The sequence below is a fragment of the Eleutherodactylus coqui genome, chromosome 9 (assembly GCF_035609145.1).
Source record: "Eleutherodactylus coqui strain aEleCoq1 chromosome 9, aEleCoq1.hap1, whole genome shotgun sequence".
NCBI lineage: Eukaryota > Metazoa > Chordata > Amphibia > Anura > Eleutherodactylidae > Eleutherodactylus > Eleutherodactylus coqui.
The window spans coordinates 26,326,030-26,345,056 of NC_089845.1; the positions used below are offsets into that span (position 1 = coordinate 26,326,030).

Below are 19,027 nucleotides of genomic sequence, written 5' to 3' on the forward strand. Positions count from 1 at the left end.
ACTGTACAACTAAATAGTAATTTTTACGATTGGGCAGAGCGTAATCAGCACTCTGCCAGATCAAGAGGCTCAAGAAGTCTCGAGGGGCGTTAGAACTGTTTTGGAGGTGGGGGCCTGGGAAATTGACCAGTTTGCCATCCTTGCAACACCTGACCTTCCTGTGTATGTATATATATTGTGAGCAAGCGGGGTTCGCTGTCCTCAGGGTTAGGAAATGGTCACCACATGCATGCAAATATTCTTTACCTCTGGCTTCTGCCAGCTTCATTTCACAGCACATCAACATATATTGCAGACACAATCCATATGCACCCCACCTGGGTGTGAGTTTATGGTCGTCTTGCCCTGTCAAACTCAAGTCTTTTCTCTAGTCCTCACTGGACCCAGTTTGCAGTCTTTCCAACACTAAGCTGTCACTCTCCCCCATCCCCATTGCTTCTGGCAGGAACTGGCTTTTATGTAGCTAGTTCCTGCAACACCAATCAGGTGTTAACCCTGTCTTTCTCTTTCCCAGGTATATATATATATATATATGAGTGTGGTTCTGCCTTTGCTTGAATGTGAATGGGCTGCAGTATTAAGCTCAATCTCCTGAATGAGTCACAGTGCTTTTGTGAAGCAATGAAAGGTGACATAGCTTGCTCATTCTGCTGATGGTGTTCTGAATGTATACTTGCTACTGATCACACACACTTATTGCCTATTCTTAAATTTTCTAAATTTCAATGACTGTTTCCTCTGCCTCAGGCTCCTTTCACATGAGCGCCTATCGGCCGGCGTTTTCACGGCCGGCCAATATGCGCTGTGATCTGATGCATTGGATTCCAATGCATCAGATCACATGGGCATATTTGTGAGACGTAAAAACGCCCGTCCAAGCCAATATAGCGCCGGACGTTTTTACGTCGGAGCCAAAACATAGTTTTGTGGGAGCCCATGGCAGCGGCCGTAGGTGGGAGGGAGTTTAGCAGCGTAGCTGCTAAACCCCCTCCCTCTGTTTCCCCCCCTACCAGTGCAGGTTTAGCTGTCTTCCTCCCCTCTCATTCTGTTCAATGGGAGGGGGCGGAGCAGGGGCGGAGCTAAGCACTGGTCCGCCCTGCCTCCTTCCATTGATGCTATGGACAAGGGGAAGGGCAGAGGCAGAGCTAAGTGTCCCTGTTCCCGCCCATTGTCCATAGCCATCAATGGGAGGAGGTGGGGCGGACCAGTGATTAGTTCCGCCCCTCCCATTACACAGAACGAGGAGGAGATGTGAGCCTGCGATGGGGAGGGAGGGGAAGTGGGCGATGGCCTGGTGAGCTCGGCGCATTTGCACCGGGCTCACAAGGCCATATGAACGGGCGCACAAGCATTTGATTTGTGCGCCCGTTCACCAAATCTTTCACTAACAACGTAGCGTTTATCGGCCGGCTGTGAAAACAGATGGCCGATATGCGCTCGTGTGAAAGAAGCCTCATTGTGATATAAGTAATTATTTGTCATTATGGTATATCAGTCCATAGATTAACTGCAGCAACCAGTGTCAGGCAGCTGCTGCCAAGGCAAGTAGGATCATGGGGGGCATCGGGAGAAGCAAATCAAAGGCCAGACCACCCATGGAATATTGTGGACAGTTTTGGGCACAGGTACTCAAGAAGGACATATCAGAGCTTGAGCTGGTACAAATCAACTAAATTAATAAATGAAGCAGGCAGACTACAATAGCCATAGAATTTATCAAAATTGGTGTTGTCTAGTTTTAAAAAAAAGATAGCTAAGGAGCTACCTAATAATTCTAAATAAATACTGTACATCAGGCGCTAATATAGAGACCTCTACCATGCTCTATTTATACCCAGGACTGTGACTTTAACATGGAGGCATCCTTTACGTCGAGAAGAAAGAAGGGTTTTACACCAACATAGAAGTTGTTTTTTTTCTGTAAGAGCAGCGCAACTATGGAACTCTTTGCGTGAAGACGTGGTGATGGTAAACTCAGTGTGCAATAGGATTGATACTCCTGGTAGTGCCTTGAACGTGGAAGAAATTTAGCTTTATTAGATAAATGGTCAAAACAATGGAAATTGCAGTTCAATATTTCCGAATAAAAAAAAAAAAAATGCCCTTGGAGAGGAAAAATCCTCAGACTAAGTATCATATTGGGTCTTCTGTGTTATCCAAGACTTCAGAAGAGAAGTATTTAGGGGTTCTGACAGCCTCAAAATGAGTTCACAGTGTGTTTAGGCTGCAAAAAAAGTAAGTAGGATGCTCGACTAGATAGCTAGAGGTATAACCAGTAGAAAGAGATAGATTGTGATCTCGCGGTATAAAGCTTTGGTGAGACCACATCTAGAGTACTGTGTTCAGTTCTGGAGAGCTCATCTACAGAAAGACATTGGTAAAACAGAACAAATCCAAAGATGGACCACAAATGGTGGAAGGTTCTCTTGGACCAAACGTATCCGGAAAGACTTAAAATAACCTAATTTGTATTGCCTGGAGGAGAGAAGGGAGACATTACTAATACTTTTAAATATGTCAAAGGTGTAAATAGGGCTCAGGTGGGCAGTATTTTTATTAGGGAGCACAATCTGAGAATAGTTGGGATAAATCAGAAGTTACATCAGGAAATATTTTTTTTACTTAAATAGTAGTAGATACTTGGAGCAAACTTCTAGTAGATGTTGTTAGAAAATGTCTGGGATAACCATAGACCTGTCCTAAGAAAAAAATAGAAAGTAATATAAGGACTAGGTGAACATGCGATCTTTTTCTGCCAACAACGTCTCTAGTAAAAAAGTTCAGAAGGGTCCGGGAAGTCTTACTAGAGTCCAACAGTTTTGCATAGCCAATATATTGCTTCAGGAGTCAGTCACACGGGTGTCGATCCGTGCGCATTCACCGCGTGCGGACGAAAATCTGCATGACCAGCTCCATTGCCACCCATATGTTCTTTTTTTGACAAGTGCGGACGTTTTTCCGTGCGGAAGTACGCGTATATAGATTCGCGTGTGCAAACGCCTGTGTGACTGAGCTATCAGGAGGATTGTTGATGCAGGGAGTTATTCTAACTGCCAGATTTGAATTTGGGAAGGAATGTTTTACTGATACTTGGAAAAATTGGGTTCCACTTCATGTTTTTTTTTGTGCCTTCCTCTGGATCAGGATGATAGGCTGAACTGGATGGACATGTATCTTTTTTCGCCCTTAAAAACTATGTTACTATGTAAGCTAAAAGTTGTATTTTACATTTTAATAAGAGATAATAATAATACTCTGTTTCCCTGAAAATAAGACAGTGTCTTATATTAATTTTTGCTGCAAGAGATTCCAATTTTTTTTTAGTATATAGCTGCCTGGACACTATTTATATTGACTTTTTTTATTAACTGTATCTAGGGCTTAATTTTGGAGCAGGGCTTATATTCAAAGCTTTATTTAAAATCCTCATAAAAAAATACAAAACATTCAGCATAATCAGAAATCCTTAAAAAAATCATGCTAGGGCTTATTTTTAGGGAAAGGGGGCCATAAAAATCTTTATTTGTATAGTGCCAACTTATTCCACAGCGCTTACAGCCATAATATTAATAATAATCATCATCATTCAAATATATTATAACTCCTTCTAATCCAGTGTCTTACTTGGCTAATGATGATCAGATTTCATTGCCTTAGCATACCATTTAGAAACACTTTATCAGGGCTCAGTCACACGGGCATTGTAACATGCGACTATTCGCGTATTAAAAAAGATCGCACTATATAGAACCAATGCTTTCCAATGGCAGCGGTCACATGTGTGAATGTTATATGCGCATAACATTTGAACATACAAAGATAGAACATCTGGGTGGCAATGGACGTGTCACGCGGTTTTTTTAACGCACGCAGTGCAATCTTTTTTGCGTGCGAATGAATGTGCGTAAAAGCGCCTGTGTGGCTGAGCCCTAAGCATGTATAATAACCAAGATCACACTATAAGGGTGCATTCACACGAGCGCATAAACGGCGCGTTTTTGCGCCCAATCGTATAAACGTGACCATCTGAGGCATTGGTTTCCAATGTATTCGTTCGCATGGGCGATTTTACAGCGCGTAAAAACGGCAACCCGAAAAAAAAACGTAACATATGCGACCGAAATACGCGCCAACGCATATTCGATGGCCGAAAAGATAGTTTGCAAAGTAGGAACAAACGATAATACGCTTTCTAGCTCTGGTCATGATCGCCGAAAAACGTTCTTTCTGGCGATTAAACGCTGCGCACGTGCGAACGTAAATACGTCTACGCTCGTGTGACCGTGCCCTAAGATGTAGGATTCTCAAGGTTAAGAATTATGTGCCTAAAGGATGCGCAGTACATTTATCTCACGCTGCATGGATTCCCCCCAAAAAGCTTTCAAAGACAGACCTAAAGGATTTCAAGGAAAGAACTCTAGTAATGTGACTTAGATATCTTGTTTAAAATGTAAATTAGTATTATGCTGGCTTACGATATGATAATGTTGGGAACTATCCAATTACTCCCTGTAAATGATGCAGCAGTGTGCTCAGCACCTGTCCTGTAGGCTCATTGTTCTGCAATGTGTCATTATGTGTATGTATAAGCCAGTGTACATTGTGTATTCAGAAGGTTACTCCAATATACAACTACACCTCATATTTTACAACTGTGGATATACTTTGGATGAAAAATGTATGTAGACACTGCAGCACTATGCAAGAACTGCAGTATGTAAAGATATACAGTAAAGCAGTTGGAATGTTGTGCTACAGAATGAGTCTTTGGGAGCTCGTACCTTAATGCATATTAAGCTCCATTAATGTATAGCCTGGATCTAAACAGTCATAGTTATATAATTTCAAAATGAGAAAAAGAACTGCTTGTGATAGAAAATCTTCTCTGTTAGGGTGGATTCACATGAGCGTGCTTTTGCGCACATAGGTGCATACCTATGTATGAGCAAAAACACACATGTATGCAGCTGTGTGCATTGTTTTCAAGGGAGCCGCGGCTGCTGCCGGCACCCTGAATTGTTTTTCATGGAAGGGCTTTACATATAAGCCCTTCCCTGAAAAACAATCATTTTAGTGTAAAAAATAAAAACAAAACTTACCTCTCCGCCGCTGCCGTGCCCCCCGCGGGGATGAAGAACACATCTGCCGCATGCGGCAGTTGTTTCCTTCACCCCTACTAGTTAAAAGAATTCCCTGCTGCTACATCTGCTCAGCCAAATACAATCAGAGCTACCAGCAGGCGGGGATTTTAAATCCCTGGCTGCTGATAGCTCAGAACTACAGAGCCGGGGGCGGCGCCAGAAGTCATGACTGAGCCCCAGCAGCTGAAGGGAGGGGAGTATTTATTTATTTTTTTATTTTTTTACACTAGTTTTATTGGATTTTTAGGAAAGGGCTTATGTTTAAATCCCTTCCCTCAAATCCAATGACGGGGATGGCGGCAGCAGGATTCTCTACCGCAGCTGTCATGTGCGACAGCTGTGGTAGAGAATTGAAGAATTCCTCTGCTGCATCTGCCACAGATGTGGCAGATGTAGCAGCAGGGAATTCTCTTAACTAGCGAGGGTGAAGAAAACATCTAAAATGTTTCTTTTTCAGGGAAGAGCTTATATGTAAAGCCCTTCCCTGAAAAAGAATGCAGGGGTGCTGGCAGAGCATTGTTTTCAATGGAGCCACCGGCAGCAGCCTCGGCTACATTGAAAACAATGCGTGCATTCCCAATGGTGCACGCATGTCCTATCTTTGCAGGCATGTGAATCTGCAAAGTACGGACATGTGCACACACCATGGGGAATGCAATGTTGCAAATACAAGCGTGTTTTTGTGCGTGCATATGCACGCACAAAAACACGCTCGTGTGAAGCCACCCTTATTGCATAAAAGTGTCAGGCTCTGTACACAGGCATGTTTATGCAATAAAGGAGAAGAGTTTCTATCACAAGCAGATCTTTTTCTCACTTTGAAATGATCTTGCTTGGATTGCCCACCACGGACTGGGTGGTGAAACTGCTCTCAGTGAGGAAGTCTATCCGGATAGGAAGCAGACCAGTGTCGGAGTGCGGCGGTCAGCATATATTTTTTCTTCATATTTCACGTGATCGTTATAGAACACACTGCATAGTATACTAAGCAGAGGAAGGCGATGTTTATGCTAGAATTTATTTATTTACTTATTTATTTATATTTTTTTATTTATAGCAATTGGAGATTTTAAAATATCAGCACAGTAGATCAGCGCCTGAAACAGGATCCGTCCGCACACTATGTAGCACAAAATATGAGGTTTGGATTTAGAACAGCTATAAAATAAACTACAGCAGACTCACAGAAGTCTGTTTTATTCATGAGGGGATCTCTCTTTCTGCGCTCCTTTATCAATGATCAAAGATGTTGTATATCTTCTTGTATACATGGCAGCCCATCAATCTGTGCTCAGAAGGGTGGTAAGAGACAAAGCGAATATCCCCTCATGAATGCACTATGAATCTGCTGGATTCTCTTATATCTGCTCTTATGCATATGGCCCCTTGAATTGGGTTGGTTGAAATTTCATGCACAGCCCTTGATTTGCAAACAGTCACAGAAAATGGCCATATACTTACTGACTAAGGAGGGCAGATAGCTGCATCCCCTCAGCATGCAGGTAGCAAACTACCAAATGAGGGAGCTCATTACACCTGTGAGGGACACCGATGAGACAGCCACTCACACAGCCTCTTGATATAGAGGGGGGTAGCTGCTTGGTGTATACTCCCACACAGAGTGGATACAAATTGGCAGACCTTCTCATACATGTAGTCCTAGCAACCTATGAATGATGACAATAGTTCAATGCAGACCTGCAACCTATTAATGATGCCATAATAGTTCGGCGGGTTGCCCTGCACTTCAAACAGTGAACCACTTTGGTACCGCCACCCTGGGCTCTCCCTGGAGTTTTAAAGCCACACTGCATGTGAATAATAGATAATAAATGCAAGGCATTAGTTGGATTTTGGCCAAGATACATCAGCCCACTAACCTAGTCAAGGTTCCTTGCTTGTAGTGAGTCCCTATACTACTTTAAAAAACGTCACAGAAGGGGAAATATAAAAACAACATATACTTACTGACTAAGGAGGGCAGATAACTGCATCCTCTCACCATGGAGGTAGCAAGCTACCAAATGAGGGAGCTAATTATACCTGTGAGGGACACCTGATGAGACAACCCTTGATTTGCATTGCCTCTGGGCAGATGAAAAATAGTGAAGGTTTCTTCAGACAGATGTATGTGCACTTACGCACGCTTCAGTGCAACGCATGTGCGATGTGAATAAGACGCTTTTGTGTGCATATCTGCACATTTTACTGTACTTTTTTGCACATGCAGGGCATGTTCACATGGGCACGGGACACTCTTGATTGAAAAGGCCGTCTAGCCTAATATGAGGCCCAGATGTGTCCTTGTTTTTCATGGAATTGTGCTGATAGACGACAATGAGCCTTATCAGGGATTCACAGCAGGATACAGCTGATACTATAGTTTCAGCTGTATTCTGCTCCCTGATAACAGGTTGGGTATGAAGAACAGAGCGGTCTAGCCCTGTTCTCTATACCCAGCATGGAGAGCTTGGCTGTATAACAGCCTGGCTCTCTGTGCAGAAAGCATCTGGATGCAGAAGACAAGCGGGGACACCCTGCTTGGCTTCTGCATCCCCCACTGGCAGCGCAAGGTGATCCTGTAAATGACACAACGATGATCACTCAAAAGTCATTTGCACATAAATTACATGCACATAAAATTAGCATCTTCAAAAGATAGAACATATGGGTGATAATAGACGTGGTCACGCATTTTTTTTTAAACCTGCGAATAAACGCCCGTCTGACTGAGCCCTAACAATTATGTTGTGTTCCTGATCCTGTGCAGTTCATTATCCTATTGGGGTTCTCTATGTTGGAGAAACAGGACAAAAATCTAAACAAGGATGAGATCTCACCATCACACAGCTAAAGAAAGAAAGACCGAATAACCTGCGGCGGAGCATTTTTCTAGTCACGGACACAACATAGAACATATAAAAGTTACTATAATAAAAGGAAACTTTAAATCTGAACATTACAGAAGAATTTGGGAGTACAAATTTATAACCATCTTTGACTCTCTCACAACGCAGACCTAAATATTCCAAAAGGTTTCATGCTAGAGTGCAATATATGAGAAATCTGGAGCAGAGATAACATACAATTGGTGACCCCAAACACCAATTTAGAGACCACAAAACCTTCACATCCTTATCACTCAGTATTTACCCAGCTCATCCTGGTCTGGTATTGTATGTTCTCATGCTCAGAACATACAACTTTGCCCTTTTCCATGCCAAACAAGCCTACTTCACCTCTCTCATATCCTCACTATCCAATAACCCAAAAAGACTCTTCAACACTTTTAACTCCCTTATGAGTTCTAAAATACGGCTATGACCGATCTCAGTGCTAAAAGTCTGGTGGTTTATTTCAAGGACAAAATTAGCAACATCTAGCAGCAAAAACTTCCCAGTCCCTGATTAGCTTCAATCTCCTTCTCTCCAGCTCCCCCTTTAGTTCACTCTCATAATTTAACCCCAAAACAGAAAGAGGAGTCCCTAGGCTACTCACTTCTTCACTTCTAGCTACCTGCATTGATGACCCTATTAGTTCTCACCATCTTTAGTCCCTCTACCTGGCTGTTATTGGTCATCTCACAACAATATTTAACCTGTCTTTTTCTTCTATTATCTTTCCCTGCTCCTTTAAAAATGCTATCATATCACCATCACTAAAGAAATTGTCTCTTTACTCAACTTATGCTGTCAGCTACCAAACTGTCTCTAATCTCCCACTCATCTACAAACTCCTGGTGTACTCGCATCTAATAAGCTATCTTTAAAGGTCCTTTTAGACACAACGAGAATCGCTCATAAATCACTCAAAGCCGTCTTTTGAGCGATTCTCGTTCTGTCTAAATGCAGGGACATCGTGCAATTCTCGTGCATGAGTCGCTGATCGGTGAATTCTAGCTTGCTAGAATTGAGCGATCAGCTGTTATCAGCGGAGCCGGCTGTTATCAGCTGGCTGTGCTGATAAGATTCTCTGTGCCTGTGTCCTGCCGTGAATTCACAGGGAGAACCATGGCAGTCAGAGCGGAAAAGGATACAGCTATTTGTTTATGCAAAACAGCTGTATTGTTCTATTAGCTGTCACAGCTGTGCCCCACTCCGCTTGCATATTCTATAGTAGCTACTTAGCTACTATAAAGTATGCAAAGATGATCACTCAAAACTGTCACTCAGACTATCGTTTGAGCAACTTTTGAGCGACCATCTATCTGTGTAAATGGGGCTTAAGATAACTCAGATAACTCGCTTCTTGACTCCTTGCAGTCTGGTTTTTCCTCTCCACAGTCTTAGTAAAATGTCAAATGATCTTTTGATGGCTAAATTGAATGGCGACCACTTTCTACTGATCCTCCTGGATCTCTCTGTAGCACTCGATACCTTAGATCCCAAAATTCTCCTCAGTATACTCCATTCTTTTGACTTCAAGGATACTGTGCTTTCAGGGGTTTTTTTTCTCTACCTTTCTGACCGCATGTTCGGTGTTTCATTTGCCAGTTCTACTTCTTCTCCTTCCTTTTGCTGTTGGGATTCTTCAGGGTTCAGTCCTTGATTCTCTCCTCTTTTTCATTCACATGGCTCCTACTTGGAAAACTATCGGTAGATTTGCTTTTTCCTACCATCTGTACTCTGACGACACACAATTATGTATTTCTTTTCATGATATCACCTCTTTGCTACTATAGAAGGCCAGAAATGTCTGTCTGCTGTTTCTAGCAGTACGCCATCTCTCTATCTAAAACTGAATCTCTCAAAAACTGAACTTCTCCCAATGGACCTAAACCTGATATATCCATATTCATCTCTGATAATACCATAATCCCTCAGCAGCACACCTGCTGTCTTGGGGTCATATTTGATTCCAGCCTTTCCTTTACTCCCTATATTCCATCTGCACCTTAAAAGCATCCCCCAAATTCTCCTTTTCCTCACTGTGGAAACAGCAAAAACTCTTGATGTCAACCTGATCCAACTTGCTACTAATCGATCTTCCCCTCGCTAAGCTTCCCCTTCTGTAATCCATCCTGAATACTGCCGCCAGGCTCATCTTTTTGTCAAGCCGCTGCACTGATGCCTCCACCATGTGCCAGTCACTGCACTGGTTGCCTATAGAGGTAGAAAGTGCTGCCTATCTACCTTTACCCTGTGCTGCCTTTCTATCTCTACCCTGTGCTGCCTTTCTACCTCTACCCTGTGCTGCCTTTCTACCTCTATTGGCCCTGTGCTGCCTTTCTACCTCTATTGACTGTCTCTTTGCATTGGATGCTTGGAGTCCGACATCCAGCTAGGCTTGCACGGATCAGATATTCCCACAGCTATTTTTCGCTGATATTTTTTATGCTGCAGTTCCTACTTCCATTGCCTTACTGCACTGGTTGCCTGTCAAATATAGAATACAATTAAAAGTTATCACTCTCATCCATAAGCACCCCATAGTGCTGCAGAACCCTACATATCCTTCTTCATAGCTGTCTACGCCTCTACTTGCACTTTCTGCTTTACTAATGATCTTAGACTAAATTCTTAACTAATCCAGACCTTCCACCCCTACCTTCAAGATTTCTCCTGAACCACACTAGTTCACTGGAATATGTTATCCCAGACGATCAGGCTAATTTCAAACGCCCATAGCTTTAAGCATGTTCTAAAAACATATCATTTTTGTGAGGCCTACCACTATATTCCTTAATCTAAACAGTTCTACATTTACCTGGTTTCTACATTCTTCCTTGGAAACCTGACCCCCTTTGTCAATAATAAGCAGTAATATATTGCATTGATGGTTGAACCCTTCGGGACGGAGTCCAAGAGCAGAACTCCCTTTTATCCCAAAAAATAGTTGCCACTTGCTTCTGTGCTGACCTTTGCACACGGAACTTCTTTAGCCTGGGGGAACCACTGTGCCTCCATTCCTCAGACTGTTCCTTTGTCTCTGGATCATTACAGTAGATCTGTGTCTCATCACCAGTTACCAGTTTGTCCAGGAAATTTGACTCATTTCTTGCAAAATGCTCCAAAACAACCACCGATGTCTCCACACGTCTCCTCTTCTGTTCGGTTGTCAAAAGTTTCAGGATCTACTTGATTGTAAGCTTTCCCATTCCCAAGTCATTGTGGATAATGGCACCAACTCTCTTCTGTGATATCCCCAGATATGTAGCAATACTTTTGGCTGATTTGGAGGTCCTCCATGACTATGTCATGGATGGCTTTCACATTTGCAGGCAAGGGGATGGAGACAGGCATTCCACTGGGTTTCTTACTTTCAACACCAAAATAGCCAGTTTTAAAATTTACAACTCAACATTCAACTGTTGTATATGAAGGGCCACTGTCTGTCACCCAAAGGTTGTGACATTTCATCATAGATCCACTTTGCACCTTTCCCTTGGAGAAACAGGAACATGATTATGGTCCTATGCTCTTTCATACTGAACGCTTTTGGAGATGCTGCCATGTTCACTTTGGACCAGAAAAAAAAAGATAAGTTAAAATCTTACATAGTTGATTTTTGCATACTTGAATATAGCCAAATAGAAAAGTACATCCTGCATTTTACAGCTTGCTGGCTCACTGTTTCTCTGGTTAAGGCTCAATATTTTTCAGCACCCCCTCGTATATACTGGGGAGAAACTACCTCACATCTATGTGTATATACTGAGGAGAATCTAACTGATTATTGTGCAGATATACTGAAAGGCTGTAAAATGCTTACGGAAGAGGCCATGGGCTTCAGGGATGGAGCCTTTAAGGCTAAAAAAGAAATGCAACTTCCAGTATCGGGTTAAATTTGAATAAAAAGGGGTATTACCTTTAAGGGTAAAAAGTAAGAAGAGTGGGAGAGGTGTCACATTCCGCAGAAGCACATTGGTACATGCAGTCTGAAGAGAATCTACCGCTCCTCTATGTGTATACATATTTTATTCCTTGGTTTCTCTGAAGTAACCACCACTTTATAAAATTTTCTGTACAAAAAACAGGTAAACTCCTGTACCAAATTAAGTTGGGCAAAGCCAAGTATATCAGCTGGTATATATATATCATAAGGAAAAAAAATGCTAACTGACAACCATTGTAAATTTTTTCTGATCAAGCAAACTTCATTTGCATTTGCTTGCATAAGTGGAAAGTAAGAATAAGCTATCATTATAATAATCATCTTAATAATAATCATTATACTCAAGATACTCATAGGGTTTACATGTTTTCAGCTAATTAATCGATCTGTTTGGAACTCTAAAGCCTTATAATCTTGTCCTACTCTTAGTGCAAGTTATACTAGGCAGGAAAGACTTAATTCCATTGATTGAGTTCAATACTTAGCTGATTACATGAAAAGTAGTTTTTTTTTCTTTGTCACATGATTAATTCATAATCTGTACATGACAAGTCAAATGGGATCGTCTGCCAGGAAATTGGACTCCTGGAACTTGTGCACTCTGTATTAGGCCAGTTCCATGTGAGCGTATTGTAGGATGTCCATAAAACGGATCTGTAATATCCATTACAGATGAATTGCATCCATATTGCTTCAGTATTTGATCCATGTTTGCCTCTGTATCTGCTTTCATTGGTTTAATATTCTACTAGGCAAATACAAGAACATTTTTGGTCCAGCAAAAAATAATACCAATAAATGTAAATACGGAGAAAATACACATCAAATACTGATGCGGTATGAGTGCATTCAAGGTGGAAATAATTTTAGTTGACTTTAGTTTGACTTCCCTCTATGCTGCCATTTTCAGATGAAAATCTGTTTTCACATACTACATATAGATGAAATTTTATATAATATTTGACTGATGTTTGACCTTTGTTCTGTCCTTTCTTATTTATCTTTATAGGTATATTTCATTTGAAAGTACCAGAGAGTTCAAAAGTTGGATCACCAATTGGGAGGATACGGGCAGTAGATCCTGACTTTGGAAAAAATGCAGAAATTGAGTACAATATTGTTCCTGGAGACGGTGGGAATCTATTTGATATCATAACAGATAATGAAACGCAGGAAGGAATTCTTATCCTAAAGAAGGTGATTTACCATACAAAGCATAAAGGGGGATTTGTTACATAGTCACCAATGGTACAGTAGGATTTAGTACATGACAGTACAGCACTCTGGTTCAAGGCATATGCAAAGAAAGACCCATGCAATTACAACAAAAAGGAAAACTTTTCACATTTGATAAACTTCTTACAACCAGAGAGAGAATTTAGAAGCAAGTCTTATATATACCATCAAGAAATCTGGTAGTTAAAGGGCCACTCCAGCAAAAACATTTTTTAATTTCTGCCCCCTCACCTAATTGCCTGTTACATTCTGGAAGTCTCCTCTGTATATTGCAGGCATTTCAATGCAGTGTCAGCCCCCTGTAGGATGCCTATCAGATGCCGTCTTGATATTGTTCGCATTAGCACAGCATCACATGAGCAGCTACCATCTCTGCAACACTGTCATCACCATGTCTTCTATATTCATCTAAATAAGCTGCAGGTCATAAGTATACAGTCATGAGAATAAGCTGTGATCTCCTCTATTATAACTGTGTGACAGGAGTTGTGTGCTCATCATCAGTAACCATGATAGGATTGTTTGTGTCGCTTTCTAGGCAGTTTCTGTGGCAGGTCCATGTAACAGCATCACCCAGATTGAGGAACTGACTAGATTCAGACAGCATACCCCCAAGTAGATCTGAGCTGGTCAGAATTGAGATCACATGACCACCTGCAAAAATATGAGAGATGGAAAGGCATAACACACAACTGCAGAATTATATCACATGGGGATTATTTCTAGTCTGTAATTTTAGAGACACATACTGCTGGTCTGCTGCATATATTTAAAGCCCTTCACGAAAATTACTGCAGGGGTTGTCGGTAGCCCATTGCAGGCAATTGGAGAACATTGCGATCTTCAGCCACAGCTGTCACAGCTGTGGCAGGAGTTTCTTTACTCCCTGCGAGGAGTCCCCTTATCACTGAACACTGTGACAGTGCTGTCACAGTGTTCAGTGACAAGGGAACTCCCCGAGGGGAATATTGAAGCGCAGCACGGACCTATGCACGCATGTCCTATGTTTTGCATTACAAGTATTTGCACGCCTGTAAAACACGGACATGTGAACACACCATAGGGAACCAATGGTTCTAAATAGATGCGTGGTTTTGTGCGCACCTATGTTCGGACGCGCTCGTCTGAATGCACCCTAAGCGTACATCAAAATCGTGTCCTGATTTTATATATGTTTATTTATTTTATATATATCATATTTGCTCTTAAAGTACATCAAAATACTGTACTGTACTGATTTTCTCTTCCAGCTAATATAGCGCAGGGTGGTTTATGCTGCGCAGGAAAGATAGTCCTGGATCTATCTTTCTGCCTGGAATACATCGGCCGCTGCATAGACTCTTATGGGAGCCAATGACAGCTGCCAAAAAAGGAAGGTGGGAGTTTAGCAACGTGACTGCTAAATTCTCTACCCTTCTCTGCTCCTTGCCAGCTGTTTGTAATGGGATGGGGTAGGACGGGGCAGAGCTAGTTGTGAAGTTCTGCCGTGTCCTGTCCCCTCCCATTGCTGGTTGCCAACAAGGGGCGGAGAGGGGGCAGAAGCTTAACACACTAGCTCCCGCCCCATCCCGCCTCCTCCCCTTGCAGAGAGCTGGTGAGGGGAAGGGAATGGGAAGACAGCTAAGCATAGCTAACTTGTCTCCTCCCCGCCCAACAGCATTGCGCAAATATGCGGCATATACTCCAAGTCCATGCCATCTAAAGGGGCGCACAAATATTAGATTTTTGCACCTGTTCACACATTTTTACAGCACTGGCTGGTGCTCGAAAACGCCTACGGCCGTGTGACAGTCCACTTAAGCTGCTTATTCTAATGTGAAATATTTGGAATGTGTAATATAGACCTTGGAAACCTTGTCAAGAAAATACATTAATATAAATAGGGTTTAAATAAATAACCATTAAATACTGTAAGATATTCTGCAAGCTGTATTCAGAAACATTATGAAAATAATTCTGATGAATTTATCAAAAAGTAGCTTTTAATTAGGTTTTATTATTTTTCTGTTAGTTATGATTAGAGCTTGAATATGGTTGGTATGTAGTTTTCCAAATGACCACTAGATGTCCCTATTGGATAAGAATTATTGATGTTGGTTTAAAATTTGTCTTTCACAGTAAATTCTGGGAATCTGTTTCCATTTTCTGATATTAATATAAAGACATTTGTAAATAAAAAGGAGTAATCCTAGTGATTGTTTTAAGGAGACATTTCATTTGTTACATGATTAAATGAGACTCACAATATATTATATTTTATCTTTCAGTCTCTGGATTTTGAAACAAAAAAGGCCTACACATTTAAAGTTGAGGCTTCTAATGCCTACTTGGATCATCACTTTAACTCAGTTGGACCCTTTAAAGACACTGCTACTGTAAAAATAAATGTTCTGGATGTTGATGAGCCTCCAATGTTCAGCAAACCTTCCTACACTATGGAAGTGTATGAGGACACACCTGTCGGCACCATCATAGGAGCTGTTACAGCACAAGATCTAGACATAGGATCCAGCCCTGTTAGGTAACAGTTTCTAGTCACTTCTTAAAAACTAATGTGCTAATATTTTATTTTTCATTCTTTTCTATAGTAAGCCACAGTATTGTGTTGCAAGAATAAATGCGATGCTAGTTCCTTGCTCGAAAGAAACAGGTTGCACCATATCCATATTGCATGCATGAGTCTCTGATTGTCACAAGAGTTGAAAATACTCTATGAGGAGAAAGCAGAAGGGGATGTTTCAATAAAACTATGACTAGTGATGGCACAGGTAGCTTAAACCCTCATAAATTTTGAGGGATGTTGAATACTAAGCTGTAAGAGTTCACCATAAATCCTGATAGTGTCAAAATATTTTTAGCCAGGCAGACTATATGAGAAATTATGATGGCTACTCTTTTAAGTACACACCTTATGAAGCTGGTTTCACATAAGTGTATTACAGGTGTATTTATGCATCCATAATATGGACAAGTGTCCCAGCCTGACTGCAGAACTGCTGACCGGAGCTCATTGCTTCCTATGATGCTTTGAGTTAGGGTCAGGAGACCTGCAGTAAGGCTAGTACACTTGTCCATATTATGGATGCATAAATGTGCCCACAATATGCTCTTGCGAATCCAACTAATAAGAGATGCACATATCATATTGTAGCAGTGCAGTATTCAGAAGGGCCTGCAGAGGGTGCTAGATAAGCATTCTTATACCTGAAAAAATAAATAGAAAAGGTTAACACCTTGGGCGTGGCAGGAGGGGATATAAAAGAGTCAGTTCCTGTCACACTCAAGGGAGGAAGTGACAGGTCAGTGGAGCTAGAAGGGCTGCTAGCCTGAGAGTCAGTTTAGCCCAGTGAGGAGGATGTTCTCTAGACACCCCCGGCGGCGTAGTGACGGTGACCCTGTGGGCAGGGGCATAGCTAAAGGCTCATGGGCCAGGGTGCAAGCATTTATCTTGGTGCCCCCAACTGCTCTTAACCCATTAATGCAGAGGTGTAACTTGAAGCTCCTGAGCCCCAGCGCAAAACCTGTAACAGGGCCCCCAACTGTAATGCTTTATTCATAGTACTGGGCTCCCTATATGGATAAGAGAGGCCTTATGGGCTCCCTAAGGCTCCTGGGCCCAGCTGCAACCACATCCCCTCCATCCCCTATAGTTACGCTAGTGCCTGAGGGTTTGTGAACCCTAGACTTTTATATGAACTGTTGTATTCTGTACACATGATGGCTTTGCTGTGAAATATATATGGGCATGCGCCAGTTTTAATGAAATCCTTGCTTCTGGAGCCTGTTTACATGCATGGTGCCCATTCTGGTCTGAGAGCTCAGCGATCCACAAGCGTGAGATCCCAGGCGAGAAACCCCCTTGCCACAATATATGTTCATTAATGTATTCCTTAATTCATTAATGTATAAATGTCTTTGGATGTTGTCAGAATCAGATATCTGCACAGTACAATACCTGGTCTCAGATATTTTAAATAACTTCTGATGTTTCCCAAGAGAGAATTCAAGCTTCAGTTTCTTTTACCATAATAACCCTTCATGCCACAGTTACTTCCTGGGCACGCATGGATTTTATGGAGCAGGTTCGGAAGCCAATCTTGTTCCATATACGCCGGGTGCCAGCTGTCACCCGCCCGCCACAACAGCAATTAGTGTTCATGGCTGTTGACTTTAAAACCTGACAGCAGTATTTAAATGCCATGATTAGTGTTTAGGGATCCCGATCCCTCCATCCATGCGATGAGATCACGAGTTGTGGTTCAGCTGCCATAGAAGCCTGCGGCCTTCTGAAGGCCCCTAGGACTGCCAAAACTAAATTACTTATTGCCTATGAAGACGTGCATGCGGCATGTCTTGATAGGCTGCCTGTCTAAATGTAAATAAAAAAATTTAAAAAAAGATTTGTTAATTATTAAAAAAAACAAAAGGTAATAAAAGCTAAAAAAAAAGACATTTTTATGATTAACAAATCAAAACAAAAAACACTTGCTGTCGCTGCACCACTAAAAGTCCGATCTATCAAAGTAATTAATTATTTATCCCACATAGTGAACGTTGTAAAAAAAAGAAAATCGAGCTTTTTTACTTACACCGTCTTCAAGAAGAATTGTAAGAAAGAACGATAAAAAAGGCATAAGAACTCCAAAATGACACCAATAGAAACTTTATGATGTCCTACAAAACACAAGCCCCCACACAAATAGACAGATAAATAAAAAGTTCTGACTGTCGGGAGATGGGGCAGATTTTTTTTTTTTCCAAGGATATTTTATTTTTTAAAAGCAGTACAGGAAAAAGCAAAAAAAATAACATGAGTTTGGAGACATCGTGATCATACTGACCCATAGAACTTTTTGGAGTAGTCTATATGCCATGTTAGAGAAAATATATTTATGTAACATAGTCAAATTGATTTTTTTCAATGATTATAATCCTTATTGTGATCAGCATTGAGTTTGTAGCTTTAGGAAAACATATTTTAAATTATTAAGAAGGTCTTTAGCTACAGGGTGTAGTTGCTTCAGCTCGCTTATCTAGATAACACGACCAGAAGAAGCACTGTTCATAGGAAGCCATTGACTTCATAGCATGTGCTCTTATATTAGAAAAATAAAATAACATACCAGAACTAATGTCCTATAACATGCTAAGAAACTTCTACAATGTTCCTGATATCTTGATTATTGGCTAAAAGTGATTTAAAATGCTATAAAAGTGCTCTGTGCTAGAAATAAAGCTGAGATCATCTGATTATACTATCCTGAGTGTGACTTGATTTCCAAAGCAGCTGCTATCAATAAAAAAATGACACAATCACGATATACCTGGCTTTTGCAGGTTTTTGCAAAATCACCATTAAAACAAGACCCCTTCAAAGATGGTCGAAGGGCTTTTTTTAATTTCACTCTACTTTTAAAAGTTTCTTAGTACATTACATTATACCATGGAAAAAGGTAATTCATCTTGTAAAAAAACAAGCCCTCAAGCAGCTACATCAATGGAAAAATAAGACTTTTTGAAAGTGAGGAGAAAAAAAACAAAAACTAAAAAGGCTACTTGCAAACAATAGAATGCATTTTGTACAAAAAGACAGAGATTATATACTTGTTGTAATTACCCTTTCAAAGCCAGACTTCTACGATACACTGATGAAGGGTAAATACCCTGAAACAGCAGTCTTTGCATGGAGTCGGGCTTTGTTTTTAATTCCCAGTCATTGTTACAAGGCTTGTATAAAGAGTCTAACTTTGGCTTAAAGGAATGCTGCCTTCCAATAGGTGGCACTGTGAAGGTATTATTCTATCTCCCTTATTTGC

The 19,027-nt window shown here is 41.2% G+C and overlaps 1 protein-coding gene across 2 annotated transcripts in view; it reads left to right on the top strand.

Moving 5' to 3' along the window:
* Positions 1 to 19,027, top strand: part of CDH12 (cadherin 12) — a 327,902-nt gene that overhangs the window by 274,522 nt on the left and 34,353 nt on the right. For both annotated transcript variants that reach the window (XM_066579190.1, XM_066579191.1), the window contains 2 exons: positions 12,985 to 13,172; positions 15,479 to 15,732. In XM_066579190.1, coding sequence (XP_066435287.1) covers positions 12,985 to 13,172; positions 15,479 to 15,732 — 442 coding nt within the window. The remainder of the gene's footprint in view (positions 1 to 12,984; positions 13,173 to 15,478; positions 15,733 to 19,027) is intronic.